Below are 19,934 nucleotides of genomic sequence, written 5' to 3' on the forward strand. Positions count from 1 at the left end.
ATACCGAACGAAACTTCATCCCTCGTACCATCCTGAATAGAACAGGAAATGATTGGGGGGATGGGGGGGAGGGGTCGTGAATATGGTACACTAGGATAGGCACTTTCCACCACACATCGTTCACTTTCGGTATGGAGAAAAAGAAACTGATAGTAACTATTACAACAAGTAACATCGTGAGCTGGTTAACGTGGTATTACTTTCTGAGTGTAGGCCGGAAATGACGGGAAAAATGTTTGTAGTTTTCCGTGAACACTGGATACCGCTGTCCGTAAGCAAGAAAGGAAGCGGACGCCTTACCTAAGCCCAACAAACTTTTTTCTAAGCAGTACAATTAGCAACCATATCGTGTAAATGTGTCTAATTACTGTATCGGACCGGTACCATACTTGCAATCAACGAATTGCTGTAAAGAAACCAGAGATCAAACTATGGTGTTTGAATACCAACGAGCACAGTGAGACGACAGTGAACGTTGTATTACTGCAGAGAGAGAGAGAAAGAGAGAGAGGCAGCGTTAGGCTACCAGGACACAAAATAATAATAGAATTAAGCGGTAAACTTTGTTTAAGTTAGTAATATTCGCTTTGGAAGGCAGCCAAGCCGAGCAAGCCAAAGTTGGAAAAATGGCCAATTGGTGTCAAGCCCGGGAAAATGAAAATTTCTGTTTACGAACAATTCAACAGTCTCCAGAATGAGATTTTCACTCTGCAGCGGAGTGTGCGCTGATATGAAACTTCCTGGCAGATTAAAACTGTGTGCCCGACCGAGACTCGAACTCGGGACCTTTGCCTTTCGCGGGCAAGTGCTCTACCAACTGACCTACCCCAGCACGACTCACGCCCCGTCCTCACAGGTTTACTTCTGCCAGTACCTCGTCTCCTACCTTGAGCTTCTGTAAAGTTTGGAAGGTAGGAGACGAGGTACTGGCAGAAGTAAACCTGTGAGGACGGGGCGTGAGTGGTGCTTGGGTAGCTCAGTTGGTAGAGCACTTGCCCGCGAAAGGCAAAGGTCCCGAGTTCGAGTCTCGGTCCGGCACACAGTTTTAATCTGCCAGGAAGTTTCAATTCAACAGTCATTTGCGTAATAAAGATAGACTCGTTACAACTCTCAATCCGAAGCTGAAAACTGAAGGAATCAAAAAGCCGGACATTGTCACACCGCCGTAACACTTCCTGGCGTGGAATCCAGGTAACGAATGCGTTACAGAACACAAAACGAATTTTCTTAACAGTCACGCAGTCTAGAAGAGCGCGTCTTGTCATTTATAGGAAAACCGTTAATAACGTTTCAAAAATTGGGAAAACAATCGTTGTCAACAGCCAGTGAAACATATTCGGATGTTTCTATCTCTCAGCATTGAAACTTGGCAGACGAAGCAGTACTAAATGCTTGCTTGCAGATACGAGGAATGTTTCGACTCCTGTGCTGCGCGCCTTTAAATGGCTCGTGACGACGAATTATTGCGCCAAAACAGGAGTACAGAAAAAGCTGAAATTTTCAGTTATAGTAATGTTACAAACAATATTACAAACAAAACATAACTTACCTATTTTCCGTCATCTTTTGGGCATGCATCTAGAATACACGCCCGAAAGATGATGGAATGTTTTATCAGCTGCCAAACCTACAAGAAAGTCAAAACATACCTGAGACCAAAAAATAATAGTCTTAAATATTGATGTTTCTCATGCACGAGAATTGGTTGTACACTTGGGAAGCAAAACGAAGAATTGTTTCTTTAGAAGCAACTGTAAAAATCATATGGCAACATGGATCCTAGCCAATAATGATAGAGTGTAAACATCTAATCATCGATTCTACGAGTTTCCATGTCCCCCGCCAGCGATCTGTCGCTCTCTTCAATGTGTGCATTCACCGATCTGTTTTGACCTAAAACGTGATGCCGTCTGGTGTGACACACACTGACAGTCTACGACGGGCGTGTCTTAAAAAGTATTCTGGGCTCCATGTGAAATCAACTTTTTTGTTTTTAAGCTGCACGGTTCGTATCATTATACTCTTAGCAAACAAAGATGTTTTCTAAACTTTGTTCACCCCCCTTCTCTTTTTAGTTAACATATATGTAAATGGCCACCTCACTCTCCCAATTACTTCAGAGAAAACAGGTTTCAAACTTTAAACACACTCATGCATCACTATACAAGTGCCTTACACCCTCAAACTTTACTGTCGTAGTTAAATGTCTCTGTTACAAGTCGTATTTTTAGAGTACATTTTACGACCACCACGTAACATTCGCTCTTGTATTTACGCTTATACTTCTTTTAGGTAGCCTTCAATATCGTTTTCATATTTTAAATTCCGAGTTACTTCAATAAGCTAGTGTTCTATTTAAAAAAAATCGTTTATGCTATGCGATGTACTTAAAAGTACGTACTTTTGTAGATGTTTTGGAAACTGACGAGTACAAATCTAAACGGAGTGTGCAATTGCTGGCTGGGGTATCCCACGAGATCGGTTCAGTCGTCGGTCGGAAAGGATGTTCTTCCTCCGTACAGACGGGCCCCTTTCCTTGAGGATATGTGACAGTTGTGTTGTATATGAATTAGTAGAGTGTAGGTGAAGTGTAATATAAAGGGTGTCCGAACGCTAATAAAATTGGAAATATTGTAGAGCATCTGGTTAAGGAGTGCTTTGAGATAAAGAGCTAATGGTTCGAAATGAATAATTGCTTTCTGACCGAAACATTACAATTTACAGAACTTAGCATCTCTCTTTGAAAATCTGAAATGTCTAATTTTGCAGTCATTGTTCGGAACATCGACTGACAGTTACAGTGCATGGATCGCAACATAATCATTTGACAGAACTGAGTTCTGTGTCCAAAATCATTTGTCGTGATACAGGTGTAGTTGGTGTTACATCAATACTCTGTACATTGCATTCTCCTAGGTGTGTATTTCACTGGCAAATTGACGAGTGCGTTACTGTTGTATCTTCTCCTACACGATCCCACATAATCTCCTCAAACTATCGGTGCGTACAATTCTCAGTCGAGAAACTTACCCCCCCCCCCCCCTCTCTCTCTCTCTCAAGTTTCTATCCACGGTACTGAATGTCTACTAATTCGAGAGATGCCTTTTGCGGAACTCTTCTCTATCCGTTCTTTTGGCTTCCCGGGAACATCACTCCGCTCCAACATATATTAAATGTACGAATGCAGGTTCTGAAAAGCTCCTTAAGTCGTGCCTCGGAGCTTACGTAGCACTATGGTCGCGGCCTGAATCCTTGCATTCTTGGCGTTCTGCAGCGCGCGAGACAAATTACGCGATGCACTGCTCCGCAGATTTCATCGGAAACGTTTTTTGGTTCACCCAGGTTAATTTCTCGTCACCCCGGCACCATCCGTTCAGTTTAAATAAGTGTTCGCCAGCCTCGTTTTAACGCGTGAGAGATGGTTCCTCACTACATCAAAGTCAATAATTAAAAAATCTTTTGCCGTCCGAGTACTTTCAGGAAGATCCGAGATCCCACCACTACACTACAATATGTATGCCGCTAACAGTTCATACACTCCCCGCGAATGACCACTAGCAACTCTTGCCGTTGCTCAACATAAAAGTACAACTGGACCCCATTTCAAAATCAATAGGGGAAAAGTAACACAGAAACATCACTTTTAAATTTTCACGGAAAGAAATGAGATGTATTGGTATTAACTAAACCTAGCCGGGTCTATCAGTTTTATAAAGTACCATCCCCAGCTCTGGCTCCATGCTCTGCTACGGGGTCTTTTTTTTTTCTAAATAACTTCACACCCACCAAGAAAAAACAGGAAGGTGCCTGAGCAGAACACCATGCTCGCGTCGAAACGCACTTCGGATTCTTTCCTACGGCACTTATTAACTTGGTTGACCACAAAAGACCACCTGTTACAGACTTCAGAAATACACAACGAGAACACCACCTCCGCCCCAGAGTGCACACGACTTTACAACTCACGAGGCCTGCCGGCCGACTGCTAGATTTCCGAAGTTTCAAACCGCTCCACGAAATATTTAATATTTCGGCCTTTCAGCCAATTACAAACAGGAGAAGTTGGCCATTTCCTTCGACTTACAGCGCTTCTGTATGGTGCTGCTTGTTGCCAGAACCTTCAGAATTCACTTTGCAATGAGTGCTGGAAACAGCAGCGGTCATCAAGAAATTACTAGCCCTTAAAATCCACCTAGTCAGCCCCCACTACTACACATTTGGGGTGATTAGGGAAAATCCTTTTCTCCCTGCAGCCGGAATCTGGTGGAGGCGACTACAAAAGCGAACAAAGCTAGCACACACGGGCGGCCAGAAAATGATATGTAAGCTCTACTCAACTTGAAACCAAACGATGAGGCACATTTAACCATCTAGACTCGCAGTCCGGAGGAGCAAATCCAGATTTAAGTAGTCTGCGATCTCCTCAAACTGATTAATGACAATTCTGAGAGCGACCCTTTGAAATGGACAAGACCGATTTTCGTACCCACCCATCTGTTCATGTCGCCATCAACACGACGTTTACCCTACTCTTCCTTTCTTCCTTCTTGTTCCTTCTTTTGGAATGGAACGAGACAGGAATATTGGGAGATTCGCGTCAGATCCACATGTCTTCTATAAGTGCGATACAGAGTCGATCATAATTTGACTCTGATGTAAGACAACACAACACTTTATATCCCCCTCCACGCAGTAAGTCTTGCAGATGGAAACTTTTCGGACTGGACACACCTACGCGAAGGAAAAGATGGAGAGTGGCAGTGAGCACTGGCGATAAGGAAACACAGGAGACATATTGGAAGAAGTGTTAGACAAGGGTGTTGTTTGTCACCATCCACTTTCAGTATTCATACTGAGCATATAAATGGCAAAGACAGAGAAAAAGCAATAGGCATAATAGTAGGAGAAGAAATGATAAAGACATTTAAATGCGCAGCTGATAAATCTGTGTTATCTGAGAGGATCGTAAGTGTGCACAATCGGAGATAAATGTTGGACAGACGCGAGTGATGAGAATTAACAGACATTAAGTTTTCGTCGAAATTTAATTGGAAGGGAAGATTCTGAAACAAGTAAAATCTTTTCAGTACGTATGACCTTTGGTGACAAAAATTGGAAGCTGCGTGAAGGAAATAACTATTTAACAGGTGAACATTTTGTTACAACAGGAGAATGAAGAAAGCGGTTCGCCAACTGTTTTCTCTACCATTTAGCATTCCATGGCAGTGAATCGTTGACAGTCAAAAAGGAAGAGGAAAAATATTTGGATAATTTTGAAATGTGGTTGCGAGAAAAGCGCTGAAAGTTAAATACGACTGAAGAAGCACTTCTCTTAATAGGCGAGGAGAGCAGAGGAAATGATAAGAATAAGGTAAACGTCTTGGCTGCGACATATACCGGGAATAAACTGTCTGCAACCAAGAGAGAGATTAAAAGAAAGACTGGACGGAAAAGAAGAAGAAGAAGAAGAAGAAGAAGAAAAAGGAGGAAGAAGAGCAGGGGCAGGAATGCTAAATGACATTAAAATAACGACGTTACCAGCAAACTAAGGGTGAAGTACAGGACAGAGAAAAGAGGAAAGCGCCTTGTCGATATCTTGTCTTAAGAACGATATAGCGAAGACGACGGGAAGGAATAGGCCATGTCTTTCCTATAGAAACTGTCTAATGCACACATTGGGGTTAACTGAGTTAAGAGTAGATGCGGAAAACTTTCGGGCGATGGGAAGACAGCGATTCGAAACCCGACCATAGAGAATATATGCACCTTCCTCAACTGGATTTGGTACTATCTGAAACACCGCACTGTTTTTTGCAGGCTGCCAGTATAGACGTCCCCTACGAAAAATCTCAGGGATAGGGATCCAAATGTGATCACTGGCCGTCAACGCTCCCTTCCTTTTGACCCTCGTTTCCTTTTCATCAGCACAACCATTATCACCACCTTCACTTCCAGGGATTAGGCGTGGTGTCTCTTTTATGGAACCCAGGCTCTGTCTGTCCAGGCGAAAGGTGGACTAATAGAGGAGTAACATCTCTTAGAAATACTTTTTCAGTTAACCCTGTTGGTAGCACTTTGCAAGAGTCCCTTGCCGAGGTTACAGTGGAGACGACAGTGACAGTTCAATGGGAAAGGACGAGGCGCTTTTCCTTATTGGGATGAAGCATTGTGGTGAAGATGATGGTCATTAAGAGATAAGATGTCAAACCGATCCAATAATTTACACCGCTACAGGATGGTTTCCTGAAATATACTCAAAAAGTTTGCTTACTTTGTGGATGTAGATGAAATCGTTTAGCACGTCTCAGCTCCTATGTGCATATCAACGAGCGGACGGCACTATAAGCAATAAATAAGAACTGCTTCGATAAAATCTGTTGGCAACTAGTGTAAGCGTTTAGTAGGTGATAGAAACAGTGACACCGCCTCCTTTGGTAGCGGCGGCATAAAAAGAGGGGCGTGCAGGAGTGCGTTATCAGTTATTCGGCAATTAATAAGCGAACATTTGCGGCGTCAGCGCCGAGGCCCCGCCCCGCAGCCAATGGGCGGCGGCGGCGCGGCGCTGGCCCCGCCCCCGGGCCTGCCCCCCACGCGAGCCGCGGCGGCCCGCGGCGGCCGCACGCCGGCACTCCGGAGCGCGCGGCTGGCGCGGCGGCACCATGTACTCTCTGTACCGCGCCTGGCTGATGCGCGACGCCGTCGTGGCGGCGGCGGCCGCGGCGGCGGCCCAGCCGGCCGACGTCGTCGTCAGCGTGGGCGGCGCGGGGGGCGCCGAGGCGCGACAGTTCGCGGCGCACCGCGCGGTGCTGGCCGCGCACAGCGGCTACCTCAAGGCGCTGCTGGCCACCGCGGGCCCTGCCGTCTGCCTGCCCACCGTCGCCGGAGACGCCTTCGCGCCGCTGCTCGCCTTCATGTACACCGGCGTGCTCGACCTCAACAGGTACACCGTCCCCTCAGTGATTCTCCTCCTCCCTCCCCCCCTCCGTTTCCCCACCTCCTTACGTCGCCGACACGGACCTGGTAGATTTCCGTGCTCCTCATCGGGTGTTAGAAGCGGGAAAGAACGAGCTCATCAGATCAGAACAACTCGTGGTTCAAACTGGATAGACGTGCGGGAATCGGCAACGGCCACATCAAACGAACCGCTCGCCATAAATTCGCAGAAGACATGCGTGACCAGTTTATATAATCCGTGCATCAGTAACAGAAAAACAATAAACACCAATGTGAGAATCTATATAAAAACCTTTTTGGATCGTGGGGAGCATAACTTCATATTTCGAAAGCTAACGTTTCCGTAAGAGTCAAGTAACATTATAATTCCTTCAATATACATCTTGCGTAGCAATCACGACAGTGACATTCGAGCTTGTAGAGAGTTGCCTACAAACCTCCTAGTGCGTGCTATACACGAATAGGTCAGAATTTTTTGAGTAAGTGGAAGTGCAGATATGATTGTGGTGCACCATGCACCCTCCGCCACACATCAAATGATGGTTTGTGGCGTGCAATTATAGACGACTCAGGGAAACTTGAACACCGTTCTTCCCCATGGCGATTGTAGAGCCTTAACCACTGCACTGTATCACCCGGTTGTTTTATATAAAAAAGTTCCATACAAAGGAGTGGTTCGGCTCCATTATATATGCGGTATTCTTGTTTGACCTAGAATGATTCCATCCATCGACATTGCTTCCTACGAACGCGGGAGTTCGCAGTTTCCGGTCACTCACTGTTTCCACTGTGTCAGTTTATACATATACACACCGCAGCTAACTAAATTTATAGATGCTATTATAAACCGCTCCCTTTTCTATACTAACCGCGAATGATGCGGTGGAGAAACGTATGCCTCCTTAATCGCCCAAATCTCTCGCATGGGATATAAGTAGCGAAGTAATATTAATTCGACACTGCAGAATGGATGGCGGCCATGTCTACGATCGCCGCTCGTGGCATCTGACAGAAACGGCGTGAAAGCCTCAGAAATCTTATTATTTTGTTCTTGTGGTCTTTACACACAATCATGCCTGTCCAAAATCTTGCCCTACTACTCATACCTTTGAGTTGCTGCAGACTCCTCCTTCGACGGGAAATGAAAACTTTAAAAACTTGTGTTGCAAGCACTCTCCTCTAACATACGCTACATTTTTTTGCCAAAATTCTCACAATGCGATGAAACTGTCCGTTTACTTCCTAGCTTCTGCAGGTTGATTCATACTACAAAATATACAGTCTGAAGGAAGCAACAGGAAAGATTACGTTACTTCCCCTAGCGCCAAAAGTCTCCTTGTTAAGAGATACCGAAATGATGTGCTTTACAATATCCATCCGTACGATTATCTCGTCGGTGTCAGTTTAATAATGCAACACCTGACTCCTCTTGAAATTCACGACAAACTCGTATGGAAGAAGCCAACGTCAGCGTCGTTGCAAAGGAGGTTACAGTGAACGTGTTGTCGTCTACAATGTCATTATGGATCAAGCATAACATTCGCCCCATATGATACAGAAAATTCATCGAAAACTTTGATCAGCAAAGGTCGGACGACATATGAACTCCCCCCTCTTCTCTCAGTATCCACTGCCTATATCGTCATTACCCACTGTTTAATGCTTGAGAGAGGCAGACCCGAAATGGGCAGTAGGGTCTTGAGCAGTCTTTCCAAAATCGGGAGTTCTGATAACTTGTCTCCGCATTATGGCTGTTTTGTGAACCAGCGCGGTATTGCTGTAGGGACAACATCTACTCGGTGCTGCTGGCGACGCACTTGCTGCACATGCCGCGCGCTCTGGACCTGTGCCGCGCCTACCTCCAGCAGCCGCCTCCGCCGCCTCCACCCCCGCCGCCCCTCGTCAAGCCGGTGCCCAGCCGCAAGCTGCCGCTGCTCGGCTTGCCCTACTGGCCGCCGCCGCCCCCACCGCACCACGTCGCTGCGGCCCCCACTGCCGCCTCCGCCGCCGCTGCTGCCCCACAGTGAGTATCCACACGTTGTTAACTCACTATTCACACGCAGCTGCTTCCTTCAGTAACGAGCACTGTTGTGGGCGACAGTGCACGGGGAGTCGCCGTTCCGGTGTGTGGCAGCCAGGTCGCCGCCCGCGTCGCCCCCGGCGCCCGCCACGGCCCCCGCGCCGCCCCCTGCGGCCGCCCCTGCCACGGCCTCCACCTCCTCTTCCTCCGCCCCCGGGCCTACCTCCGCCTCCGCTGCCCAGTCCGAGCAGCAGCGACAGCCCCCGTCTCCGTCGCCGTCTCCGGGAAGTCTTTCGCCGTGTCTATCCGCATCTTCCCGCTGCGACTCCTCTTCGCCCTCACGAGGACCGCAGCGACCACCTCCGCAGATTCACAAGCCGTCAGGCAGCAAGCACCGCTCCAAAAACGACGACGCTAGCTCTTCATCGTCAGGCAAGGTGAGTTCCCTACTACCCACCATAGCACTGCCAATATGTTGTACAACACGAGAAACTGTCCCATTACCTCTACACGTTAACTGAAGCCTGCTTGAAATTACCTGGTTGACGCTTCACGCCTCGGAACTAAAAGTTCCCCCAATCAGAGCGCCGGTGCCACAGAGCACCTATAGTAATACCGGTCACCGCCCGCAGCTGGTAGCTCGCTCCCTACGGTCCGAGTCTAACTGACATATAGATGACAGCCACCTGTGACATCGCAGTTGTGCCGTATGACAAACTACAAATAACAAGTAGTTATCGTCACGTAGTAAATGTCAGATTTTGCTGCTCTTTCGAACGTTGCGTCGTTAAAAACTACGCGAAATGCTCAGTTGTTCCGATAATTGTCCAGCCATCCAAATTTCTGGAGTTATCACCACTCCAAGACAATGTCAGCACGGTTCTCTTTAGTGCCCCAGGGGCGACTTCGTTACCCAACTAAATTAGTACACACTCTGGACATCGACAAGTCGTCAATTCTAACCGACCTAACGATTATTTCTCGCGTCAAACGATGCTGTTTGACGACAAGTTATCAGGAAATCTTGTGTAACGCTCACTGTTCAAAAGGATATCACTCATTGTGCTATATCACGCGTCGGCAGTAAAGCTTAAGTTTTCATAACGACCAGGGGAAAGTCCATATCACTTCAGGGAAGTCTGATACTGCAGTGTTGTTATCATTAAAACAGACGTACAAAAAAAGTGACGAAATGCTTTCAACATTAATAGTATGTAAAAATAAAGGTAGATATATTTCTATGAAGAGCTCCAAAACGATAAACGGTTATAAGTCAGATAACGAATAAGAGGTGGGGAGTCTGAAAACGCAATGAACACGCTTTCTTTGCGCCAAATTATAGAAAACTGCAAGTTTCTTGCCCAACGATCACGAGTTTACTTTGCAAAAATAAAAGCGGTCTCCACATAGAGCTTGGAATTCGCTCATCTCGCCTGTACCAGAACATATCACCGTGCCTTTTACTATTAAACACACGATTCTGCATAGTGTCAACACGTGCAGTGTTTGCTGCTCACATGTCCTACTCCTGCATCAACGCTAATAGGACCGAGTTCCCTAGTGCGCTGGAACTACCCATGCGATGTCAAATGGGGCATGCGATACATTTATACGCTTCCTGCCGTATGAGGGGGTTGGATACTTGCACATGCTTTCAGCAAACAGGCATGACGCGACGATGTTTGCTAATTGACCGTTATGGTCTACAGTCGGTCCATTACGAAGCTGGGCTTAGGCACGTTGATGCAGATACTACGAAAAATGTCTTCACTGGTGAAATGAACCGGTAGGATACTGAACGGCAGCATCTGTTCACAGGTCATCATCGACGTGGCGTGCTGCGATGGGCCGGTGCGTTTCCACCGCGTGCTCAACGACAACTACGGGCTGCTGGAGGCGGACACAGCTCCAGTGGAGGCGGCACCGGCGGCAGAGGGCGCCGCCCCCGCGCATCACCAACAGCAGCAGCAGCAGCAGCACAAGGCTTCAGCCTCAACTGCCTCCGCCTCGACAGCATCTTCATCTTCCGCAAGTGGCAGCGACGCTGTCTACACGTGCGTCTATTGCAATCACACGTTCAAGAGCCACTACTGCTACCAGAAGCACGCCCGCCGCCACATTAACCCCGTGTCGTCGCTGCACGCGGCGCAGGCCCGTAAGGTACGCCCGGTGGGACCTCGGCGGGAGGCGCGCCTGCTCGACATGAACGTGCAGTACTACCCGTGCAAGACGTGCGGCTCCAAGTTCCCCAGCTACTACTTCGTCCACAAGCACCGCAAGCTGTGCCACGCCTCCGAGGATAGTGACTCGGCGCCAGGACAAGCCAGCGACGAGTCCCGCTCGCAACCCTCCGCACCCGGGCCGGTTGCAGCCTCATCCTCCACTGCCCAGTGAACAGACGATGCGAGTGACACACCGAACTCTACGCGCTGATTCGGGTTGATATGTAAGAATTCCTCAGGCTGTGCAACCTTTAAAACAGTGTTTATGCTTCGTACCAGACATGGTGGAAACTGAAGGTTCAAAGTGGCTGGCAGGAAAATGTCAAGTGACCCTAAATCTTCCGAAATCTACAGACTCAAAAACTGGGATACAATTGTTTATAGACTGTAATAAAGCTGACACTTTGATGATGATCATGGTGGTGACGACGGTGTGTGTGTGGGGGGGGGGGGGGGGGGGGGGCAGTGTGGTGTGTACTAGAGGGTAAGGGCCATCTGATCCACAAACCAACTGACATTTCAGTGCAAACAGCCAACATGACAGTGGTGAGTGAAGTGATGTGACTCATTGTGAAAGTGAGAGAACTGTGCCAACATTCAAGTGATGAAGAACAAAATTCTCTTCATTCTCTGAAAAGAACAGCTCTTACAAGAAACCGCACAGAAAGTATCTAACGAATTCGGCCATCAGTGCTCGAACTTCAACCCATCTGATACATATCAGCAACAAAAACTTCAAACATAAATGTAAGAAAATTGGGTCTTAGAGCACAGAACTTGGAAAGTAGGGACAAGTCAAATTATGCTAAAGCAAGTCTTAAACTTCAGGTATGTTGTACAAAAGTCGGTCTTCCACTGACTTCGCAAGGTTTTATATCCGCTTATCACTTGTATCGACTGGAAGTAAGAGAGTTTATAGGTGCTCCAACACAGCAGTTGAAGCTATTAGAGACTTTTAAATGCTGTCATTTATAGGGGAACATACTAAGTAGCAGAATACTGTCAGACTTTTCTCAATTTCGTAAGACCTGTTATCGCACAATTAAAAGAAACTGTCAAAAACTGTAACAACCTCAGGAAATAAAAAAATGTTGCCATTAAAATTATCAAGTTACTGCATTTATATCCTCATACTGTCTGACATAATGGAAAATACAAGCGCCAACTTTCTGCAGAAAAGTAACAAGGTCCTTTGGTCAGCAAAGAGATTACAAGTGTCAACATTCTGCAGTAAAGTTACAAATGTCCACATTTTGTACTGAGATCACAGGTATTATGAAGTGCTGCACGAACCAACTGAATCTGAAGTTTCTCAAGGAACAAGCAAATGAGATGCTGCAGTGGATAAGATACCAGACTTTTATTTGGGAGGATTAAAATCCCTGCTTAGCCACCTTGATTTATGTTTTAATTGGTTTCTCTAAATCACAATAGGTGAACGTTGTGAGAGTTCATTAAACAGACAACTGACAATTTATTCCCCCATTACTGTCCAATATGAGATTAAGCTCCATCATTAATGATAGTTACTGAAGCTGCACAAGGGCGACCAAGGCAGTCATCTCACCAGACAGATAAGACATCCACCAGGAGCTTATCACACACAGCACTGTCAAGTAATGATCCAAAAATTTTCTGTTGATTTCTTCTTTTCTTTCAATATCCTTCTAAGACTTTCCCATTTTCAGGGAGCTCAACCTACCCCCTAATTAGTGTAGAATCAAGGAAACTATTAATTAGCTTTGTAGCAAATATGGTATTGACTCATGAGGGGTTTACTAATGATGTAACACACTCTAACTTCAATTCTCTTGCCAACAAATGAAGAATAAGTGTCTACTTCAGAACCCAAAGATCTGACATTTCTCACTACTGGTTGGATGCAGACCTGAGAGATTCTGTGTTTTGTATGTGCTGCAGTGATGCTGCCAGTTGATTCACTGTTAATTCTAGAACGCTGGCAGCTGCGCATTTTCAGAAGCAGAAGTACACTCTTAGACACCACAGTGATCTGAACTGTTTGCAGACACACAATTTCCAGTATGTGGAACCTGCTACAAGCCATCAAAAGATTTAATACTCAGCAACCCATACATAACTTTCAACAACATTTCCCATAAAGAATTCATGGACAAATAAATATGAACCTTATATTTTTTAAACCAAAGTAACACATTAAATGATTTGTTCCAGTTTGTTTTGATCTCTTCAGACAAGACAGTGTACAACATATGGCATGAGTTAACTATCATTCCACTGCAGAGAATACCAACTACATAAAAAATGTCAATACTCAAGTGATAGACAAATGGACGGCTGTGACAAAATATTTCACACACCACCTGTTTTCCAGATTTTACTGTACGAGCAGAAGTGTTACAGTCAAAGTGAACAATTAATTTCACTCTATTGGCAAAATAAGTTTCTTTCAACATCTAACAAGTAACACCCAAAAGTGCACAGTGGACTGCTAGAGAAAGAAAGAAAGAGAGAGAGAATAATTTCTACTACAGTGATGGCTTCCTGCCTCTCTGCCAGCCAGTCTTTCTATAATTTGAAGGAAATAATTTCAGCTAGGTCAAATATACATCAACCTATATACTCCAAAGAATTTTAATCACAGAATGCCACGTGAAGTGCTGCCTATTTAAATGTAAGCATTTCTCCGACATTCGCCTCACTCAGTACCTGAACATGTAAGTTTTGATGGATACTTTTCCTAGAGGCAGTACCATACAACCAGGCATAAAGAACTGTACACTAACTTCACAATTTCAGCAATGTTCAGTGTCAATAGCAAGTAGGGTCCTGAGTCAGAGCATTACTGTGTATCAATAGGATGCGACAACATGGACAAAATATAAATTAAAAACAAAAATTCTCATTTATTGTTCACTGGTGCACAGGTTTTCTCATTTATTGTTCACTGATGCACAGGTCTGTTCTGAAAGTACGCGAACATTTTTAATTATACTCTAACGGAGATATTCAGTGATACGTTGTTCTTATCAACACTGCCTTGCACATTACCTCCTTTGTAACTAGGTGTTTTTGGAGTGTGCACATATCATTTAGTTTTCATGATATTGTTATCTCTGTGCAATGTGTTGAAGTCTTAGTTAGAATTTTTGAAATGTGCCATATTATGGAGTAACAATGCAATGTAAAATTTGGTAACTGGGCAAAACTTTTATAGTAACATTCCAGCTTTTGAAACAAGCTTGCAGAGATGATGCTCTGGGTCGTAAACAACAGTACAAAGTGTTTTCGTGATTTAAAATTGGAGATAATCTTCGACCACACAGGCCTTCCACTTCACATATTTAGAAGGTGAAACAGTGCAGTGAACTGTGTGTGCTACAATATACTTAGCAATAGTTAAGTGGGTAAATGTGCAAAAAGAAACCAGAGTTGTGGTAAGGCAACTCACAATTCTTGTACCACAACGCTGCACTCACACACGCCTCTTTGTCAATTCATCAGTTTTGTATCAAAAATCAGACAGTCATCCACATCCCCCTCAGTCACCAGACTTGACTCTTTGTGATTTTTCTTTATTTCCAAAATTAAAATCAGTGCTGAAAGGACACCATTTTCAAAGCATTGATGGCCTCAAAGCAAATCCATCACAGACCTTAAAGGCCATTTCAAATTACACTACCCAAGACTGCCTTGCAAAATGGTGATACCACTACGAAAAGTGTGTAAATAGGGGAGGGGAGTACTTCGAAAGGGGGCGAAGGACCAATAATCTTTGAAATTAAAAGCAAAGTTGAAAAAAAAAGAGGTTTGGTTATTTTCTAAACAGATCTCGTATGCAACAACTTTCCAGGCGAGGGAATCCAAGTTGAAACCCACATATTCTCTCTCTCTCTCTCTCTCTCTCTCTCTCTCTCTCTGTGTGTGTGTGTGTGTGTGTGAGTGTGTGTGTGTGTGTTAGTGTGTGTGTGTGTGTGTGGCTTGGTTCTTAGAGATGATTTGTACAAAATCATTTTTGCTCTCTATTCACCTTTAAATGAAAAAAGAAGCTAGCAATAATGAAGTCATCATCTCGACTTCCTCCATTTGTCTCAAACATTAAAATCAGACATATGTAGGTTCCATTGTAGCATGTATATTTCAGAAAGGGAGAAACAAAACTTAAATGACTGAAAGTAGTTCTTTTTCATTAGGCTAAATGCCTGCTGCCAATTCAGGGCATACAACTGCTATTCTTCCAGTCCTCATTACATTTCTACCCCTGAGATGTTAATTGCTTCAAAGAAATCTCAACTTTTCAATCATGATCCACAGTTACGAGTGTGCTCCTACATTGCTTGCTAATTGTCTATGTCAATTCTTTGACAAATTTTAGCAAAAATTCATTGTCAATACTGAAAACCACAAAATGAACCTGCCTCCTGACACAATGGTCCCTCAATAGATAGCAATTGTGATATTTTGCTTGCTTGAGAAACGAGAGCTATCATTTCATTGCATTTTGAATTTTATCATCTAGACAATGAGTAACTTATGTTTTGTAGCCAAGTTGCTAATGATAAAAATTCTATAAATGTTTACACCTGCTCATCATGTTATACATTTCAGTACACTATGAGGGTCATTTCTTAAGATCTTGGATAAAAATTGTAGGTCTACCTCAATCCCAATTGGTGCTGTGACTTATGTACTGTTCCTGCAAATAAAATTACATCAACAACAGAAACAACTATCTATGTAAAAGCTTTCAGTACTCACCCTGAGAGTCTGTGCACTCCTCATCACTCGATTCATCATCTCCTTTCTTCTTCCTGTCTTCTTTTCTCCTGTCTTTCTTCTTGTTCTCTACCTTCCCATCTCTGCAAAGAAGAAAATAGTGGCTTCATCTGTAAAATGAATGGCACTAAAATAGATATATCTTAACAGAAGGCAAATATTGACATCTGCACCATCTCAAAGTTAAGGATCAAAAGCAATTACAAAACCTAAACTGTCCCCTAAAATTCTTGGTAAAGTGTCCAGGTCTTTTGTGGGTACTAATTGTACGGTTTCCTATGATTCCAATCTATAAATATAAATTACAATCACTAATCCCTAATTAAAAGATACTGCATGTACAGTGTCAAGAAGTAAGTGGTACTTTGTGTGGAGAGCTCTGAACTAAAATAACATCTCAAAAAATTAAACAGATAACTTTCATACAGTTGCAGTTAAATAACTGCCAGATTCTTCTAAACAAGTGATATCCTCATCCAATATTTTTCAAACACTGGCTGGCATGTTATAACATAAAAGTCTGTACACAGACTGCATGTCAACTTGTCAATATTGAATTCAGGGTATTGAGTAAAGCCAGAGTCAATATTAATCACCGAATACATTCATCCCCACACAGCTTAATCCTGGAATACACTATTAATTATTAAATTGAAAACTCTGGGCAAATATTTCTGCACAATAATTAATTACAGTCTGTCTGTGTGCACCACCAAAGTACCTCCAGTGCTCCGACCTGATGCGGCTCAAATTATCAATGTTTATTGTGGCAACGATATACAAAATTTATAATTAAAACTTAATAACATAAAATGTGCAGCAGCACTTTGAAATTACATCACTGGTAGTTTAAGTGTCGTATGTAACAAGGAATGCACGAGTGATAAAAAGAAAACACTTTCTTCTAGTTCTTAGCATTAAAGGTTTTTAAAAAATGTGCTAATAAGTAGTTCATGCAATTCATATTAATTGTGGCTGTGCTCGTGTCTACTTATAAAACCATATCTGTGATTAATTCACTAAGTAAAGGAACGATGAGGCCAAAAATATTTTACGCAGCTGTAAAATCAGAATTACAAATCCACAACTGATAATACGTCATCAACAAAAGTCCTGCCCCGCCACAGTATTACAAAAAGTAGTATGTTGGATTAGTTTACATAACTGATGGATCCATTAGTTAAATGAGCTTCACATTCCAACTTCCCCTCCCTCATTGAAATGCACAAATCAAAGCAATTGCAGCAAGAGCACTGATGGAAATAAGATTGGCCTCCACCACCAGTTTTAATTTGCATAACAATTGGAGGAGAGAACTGAACACAGAATAATGTTGTTTGAACATTCAAATCTCTTACAGCACTGCACAATGCTTTTAGTCAATAGAATATTTAGAATTAGCTTTTGACAATGGGAGATATACATTTCTGAGAAGAATATTGTCAAGCCAGATGTTTTGCTAAAAGCTCACACTGTTAATTACATTTAAGAGCAGTTTTGCATACAGTGTAAAAATGTTAAAAATGATAAAATCTCGACAGGGCACATGAATGTCTACATATGACTGACGATCTATTCACAATTTTGTTGCTACAGTTAAAAAAAAACCACAATGACTCTGTACCACAACAGACAGTTTAACCTCAAACAAAGTTAACTGCATATATTAACAAAATATGCATGTGTCATAAAACTGAATGCAAATCACAAATGTTCCAACGATATGCCATTGACAAAAGGATTTACATTCTTGCCACATCCCTTTGATTATAATAGATCTATGGTCTTCCTTGTATCCTATCTCCTGCACACAGGAAGGTCTTGTAGGATCTGGAAACTTCCTCTGAGAAGATCATAAAATCTGAAATCTTAGGTTGGACATTCTGGCATTATATTTGTGGGATTGGGGGAGGGGGATTTTAAAGGATCAAATGGTAGCATCATCAGACACTCAGTCCAGAGGTAGTTTATCTGGAGTTGGTGACATCTGACAGGAAATTTATCAGATTATGAAAGTACAGAGGAGTGGTAAAAATCAAGCCACTGTACTTGAGATGCATTCACATCAGTCTGCTGTAACAGTACAACTCCATTCAGAACGAAGTTCAAAAAAAGATATACGAACTGCCAACTCCATTCGATGAAAGTATGTGCAGTTTAAAGCTTCAGAATGCCTCTGCAAGGGGAAGTCAATGGCTCGGTCCGCAGTGAGTGAGGAAACAATTGACTTTGCGGCAAGTTTCACTCATAGCCCACAGAAGCTGACGAGCAAAGCAAGCACAGAGCTGAACAAACCACAACTGACAATTGAAAGACCTTACGGAAATAACTTAAGTTAAAGCCTTACCATTTGCAATTGCTACAAGCCCCAATTCCTAATGACAAAGTCAGGCATTTTGAATATCTGACACAGCTACAACAGCTTACAGAAGGGGATGGGTTTTGAAAGAAACTCATCTTCAGTGATGAAGCAACATTTTTTATGACTGACACAGTGAATATGTACAATGTGCAAATCTGGGGGACAGGGAACTCCCGCATTATCATGCAGTACATTTGAGATTCACCACATATTAACAAGTTCTGTAAAGTCTCATAGTTTAATTTTATGGTGGTTTTTTCTTCTGTTAAAAGATTGAAAAATTGCTCATGCCACAACTGGAGACTAACAAGTGTAGATTTCAACTACCAACAATACGCTGCACTACCTCATTTCCATCATGATGTTCCTAAATTCTTTAACAGGAAATTGAGAGACCAATGGATCGGTCATGGTAGAGTTGATGATCAGCAATTCATGTCATGGCCTCCATGCTCTCCCAACTTAATCCCGAGTGATTTTTTTTTTTTTTTTTTTTTTTTGACGTTATTTTAAGGATCCAGTGTTCACCTCTCCTCTACCAACAAGCCTACCGGGACTGTGAGTTAGCATCAAAAATACTTTTGAACTGATGGATACTGACATGCTACGCTGAATGTGGGATGACGTTTATCACAGACTTGATATATGCAGAATCAGTAGGGGCCACATATGGAGTACTTGTAAGAAAAATTGGAGGGAGATGCAAACTCATGTATATGACTATTTTTGTATAGTTAATGTTGAGGGCCATAATGCAAAAAGTAAGAAGGATATAAAATGTCCTAAAATCTCTTCGGCCTTATGGCAAATTATGTGTAGTGAATCTCTCCCTACTTCAGTTCCACCTAGCACTCTAAGATTTGTGACAGGAAAGCAGCTCAGAAAATGAACATAATGATGCTGATTATTACAACCCGGAAGAAGATTCTGCACCAGAATTATTTAGTCAAAACGAGCTATATGATTTAACTTGTGACCTGAGTATGACAAAAGATTCTGCCAAACTGTTTGACTCAAAATTGAAAGCAGATCATCATCTACTACCTAGAGTATCGTTCTCTTGGGGCAGAAACAGAGAACAGGAATTAATAAAATTGTTTAAAGAGAAAGACCACATATGGTTTTTCATTGTGATATTGAGGGTTTACTGAATTTCTTTAACGTCACTTACAATCCAAGTTAGTGGAGGTTGTTCACAGATTCATCAAAATGTAGCCTGAAAAAAAGTACTTTTATATAATAGATATTTGTTTGAGTGAATAAATGTCGCCCATTCAGTACACAGGAGGGAGACATGTAAAAACCTCAAAGCTGCATTGAAATACATGAACTACGAAAAACATTCTTGGAAAATATGTGGGGATTTGAACAGAAGTCGGCATGTTACTTGGACAACAATTCGGCTACACAGAAAGGCTGTTTCATTTGTGAGTGGGACAGCCGAGCGACAGACAATCGCAGAAAGGTAACTAACTGGCCTGAAAGAAAAGCCCTCCAGCCCGGTTCACAAGATGCTGGAAAAATGTTTCTACTCTTTAGGTGAATTCTTCAGCAGAGATAAATAATTTGAGTAGTAATTCACATAATTTCCTTTGTCACTGAATCTGTATTGTTTTTTATA

At 43.2% G+C, this 19,934-nt stretch overlaps 2 protein-coding genes across 2 annotated transcripts in view; one reads left to right on the forward strand and one right to left on the reverse strand.

Moving 5' to 3' along the window:
- Positions 1-19,934, reverse strand: part of LOC126101091 (nuclear receptor corepressor 1) — a 266,318-nt gene that overhangs the window by 117,093 nt on the left and 129,291 nt on the right. Inside the window, exon 10 of the mRNA XM_049911770.1 lies at positions 15,934-16,034. Coding sequence (XP_049767727.1) covers positions 15,934-16,034 — 101 coding nt within the window. The remainder of the gene's footprint in view (positions 1-15,933; positions 16,035-19,934) is intronic.
- Positions 6,660-9,081, forward strand: LOC126101092 (zinc finger and BTB domain-containing protein 5). The gene is made up of 2 exons (XM_049911771.1): positions 6,660-6,940; positions 8,738-9,081. Exons 1-2 carry the CDS (start codon positions 6,660-6,662, stop codon positions 8,979-8,981), a joined length of 525 nt encoding a protein of 174 aa, XP_049767728.1. The 3' UTR covers positions 8,982-9,081.

The sequence above is a fragment of the Schistocerca cancellata genome, chromosome 9 (assembly GCF_023864275.1).
Source record: "Schistocerca cancellata isolate TAMUIC-IGC-003103 chromosome 9, iqSchCanc2.1, whole genome shotgun sequence".
NCBI lineage: Eukaryota > Metazoa > Arthropoda > Insecta > Orthoptera > Acrididae > Schistocerca > Schistocerca cancellata.